This window comes from Mercurialis annua, linkage group LG7 (genome assembly GCF_937616625.2).
Source record: "Mercurialis annua linkage group LG7, ddMerAnnu1.2, whole genome shotgun sequence".
Taxonomy (NCBI): Eukaryota; Viridiplantae; Streptophyta; class Magnoliopsida; order Malpighiales; family Euphorbiaceae; genus Mercurialis; species Mercurialis annua.
The window spans coordinates 21,666,387-21,668,792 of NC_065576.1; the positions used below are offsets into that span (position 1 = coordinate 21,666,387).

The 2,406-nt window shown below is 42.9% G+C and overlaps 1 protein-coding gene across 1 annotated transcript; it reads right to left on the reverse strand.

The window, feature by feature from the left end:
• Positions 1–1,163: 1,163 nt before the first annotated feature.
• On the reverse strand, positions 1,164–2,176 carry LOC126656959 (uncharacterized). Its single transcript, XM_050351586.1, has 2 exons — positions 1,852–2,176; positions 1,164–1,738 (listed from the first exon to the last, which is right to left on the reverse strand). Exons 1-2 carry the CDS (start codon positions 2,174–2,176, stop codon positions 1,164–1,166), a joined length of 900 nt encoding a protein of 299 aa, XP_050207543.1.
• Positions 2,177–2,406: the final 230 nt, after the last annotated feature.

The following is a 2,406-nucleotide window of genomic DNA, read 5'->3' on the forward strand; positions in this document are numbered from 1 at the left end:
GATACTGAAAACACAGCTAATAAAATCAATCGACCTATAACACTTACTTTCTTCAACTTATATCAAGCTCGACATTAACATCATCGATCAAAATTTTCAATAAACTTCAGATAATATTTTGGTTCCACAACAAACACTATAGTAATCAGCCAACCCTAACGATTAATATCAACTCGATAATACCATTAACTTGTGACTCATAAAATACAAGGACGCAATACCGTTTTTCCAAAGAAAATGTGAACTTTTTTTTGAGAGGAAAGAATGAACTTTATTAATTAAGAGGAATTAACAAGTTCATTGACCGGGAAGGGAACTTCGCTGTCAACAATACAATCTTTATTAATAAAAATGCCCCATTTCGCTAAGGCATGTGCAACTTGGTTGCAATGTCTTCGGACGTGCTGAAACTGAACTATCCGAGACGTCGTCTCCGCCAAGCAATCATCTATAATTACTTGAATAGGATCAATAGCAGTTTCAGGGTGAATAAGCCTATTTATCACGTTGGAAGCATCAGATTCTAATAGAAGAGCTTCGCTAAGAATCTCAGAAGCTAACTGGAGACCAAACAAAACCGCCTTGGCTTCAGCCACCTCAACTTCAGTAATACCGCGAAGGACAGCCACTCCCCACCACAAGACTACTCCAGAAGCATCTATACAGACACCACTTACCACTAATAAATTATTCCGAGCAGAAACTGCTACGTCGGTGTTGAGTTTAATCATATGCAATGGAGGTGTGATCCAGTTTGGTGCTGCAACAGGTCTGAGCCTTTTTGAAGCCCTATCTGAAGAAGAGTTGGTGCATGGCGCTGAATTAACATATTGGAAGAGCAGAGAAGAGGGCAATCTACTGTTACCAAACACTATGTTGTTCCTATCATTCCAAATCGTCCACATACAAAGGATGAAATTACCGAGGTCCTCCGTCTTCAACGAGCCGAACATTTGGGATAACCATTCAATCATCGACCTATAGTTGTAAGAATCCACATGAAGGTTAAGAGGAGATAAGAGCCAAAGACCACGCACACCGTCGCACTCCTTAAGAGCATGCAGCTGGTTTTCCTCCTCTAATCCGCATCTTGGGCATATCTTCTCAGCATCAGCAATCCGGGTAGCAAGATTCATGTTGCAAGGCAACGAGTTGTGGGTTACTCACCAAAGGAAATGCCTCACCTTGGGCGGAACCGGACACCGCCAGATTTTACCCCAAATATCAGAGCCTGTTGTTTGCGTAGATGACGAGGCTTGGTTTCTATTCAGCAGCTTACACGCTTGGTAGTATCCCGACTTCACAGAGTAATAGCCGTTCTTGTTAGGGAACCAGAATAACTTATCCGGAGGTAGTCTTCTACTAAGAGGGATCTTGATGATGTTAGCCACATCAGTAGGAAGGAACGAATTGGAAAGCTTCACCTCGTCCCATCGACCGTTATCGATAAAATAACTCACCAAGGAATCCGTAGTAACATTCGACTTGCCAACGGGCTGCATGAATGTTGCAGACGTAATCCAGTTATCCTCCAAAGCTTTCACAAATTCCCCATTCCCAATCCGCCAAGCAAACCCAGAATCTAGAACCCTTTTGCCCTTCATGATACTCTGCCATATGAAGCTAGCACGCCGACGCGGCCCCGCCTGAGCAAAGCCCATATTCGGATGATATTTCGCCTTAAGAACTCTAGCACACAATGAGTTGGGGTTTTGTAGAAACTTCCGCGCTTGCTTAGCTAACATAGCAAGATTGAAAGCTCTCAGATTGCGAAAACCAAGTCCACCCTCCTTCTTTGGTTTACAGATAGAATTCCAACTCACCCAAGGAATCTTTTTCTTGTCCTCAGACCCGCTCCACCAAATTTCGAAATAATGCTTCTCATTTCATTACAAAACGAGATCGGGAGGGCGAAGCAACTCATGATATAGGTGGGGATAGATTGGGCAATCGAGTTGATAAGAACTTCTCTTCCCGCCTTAGATAAAAATCTTTCTTTCCACCCCAAAATTATTTTGTGAAGCCGATCACGAAGAAAAGCGAAGATGGGTTTTTTAGAGCGCCCTACCATAGTTGGCATACCAAGATACCTTTTAAAAGAATTTACCTTGCGAAAGCCCAATATTTCTTCCAACGCAGCCTGACTCTCCAACCCCACTCCAGCATTGAAGAACATCTCTTATTTGTCAGCGTTAACAATCTGCCCAGACGCTTGTTCGTAAGACAATATAATTCGCTTTAATGCTAGACCCTCACGGGCAGATGCTTTAATGAACAGGACACTATCATCAGCAAAGAATAAATGGTTGATTCTGGGACCGCCTCTATAAACTCTACCCCCAGAGAGCTCCTTATCACGGATTCCTTTACGAAGAATAGCGGAAAAGCCTTCTGAAATAAAACGTG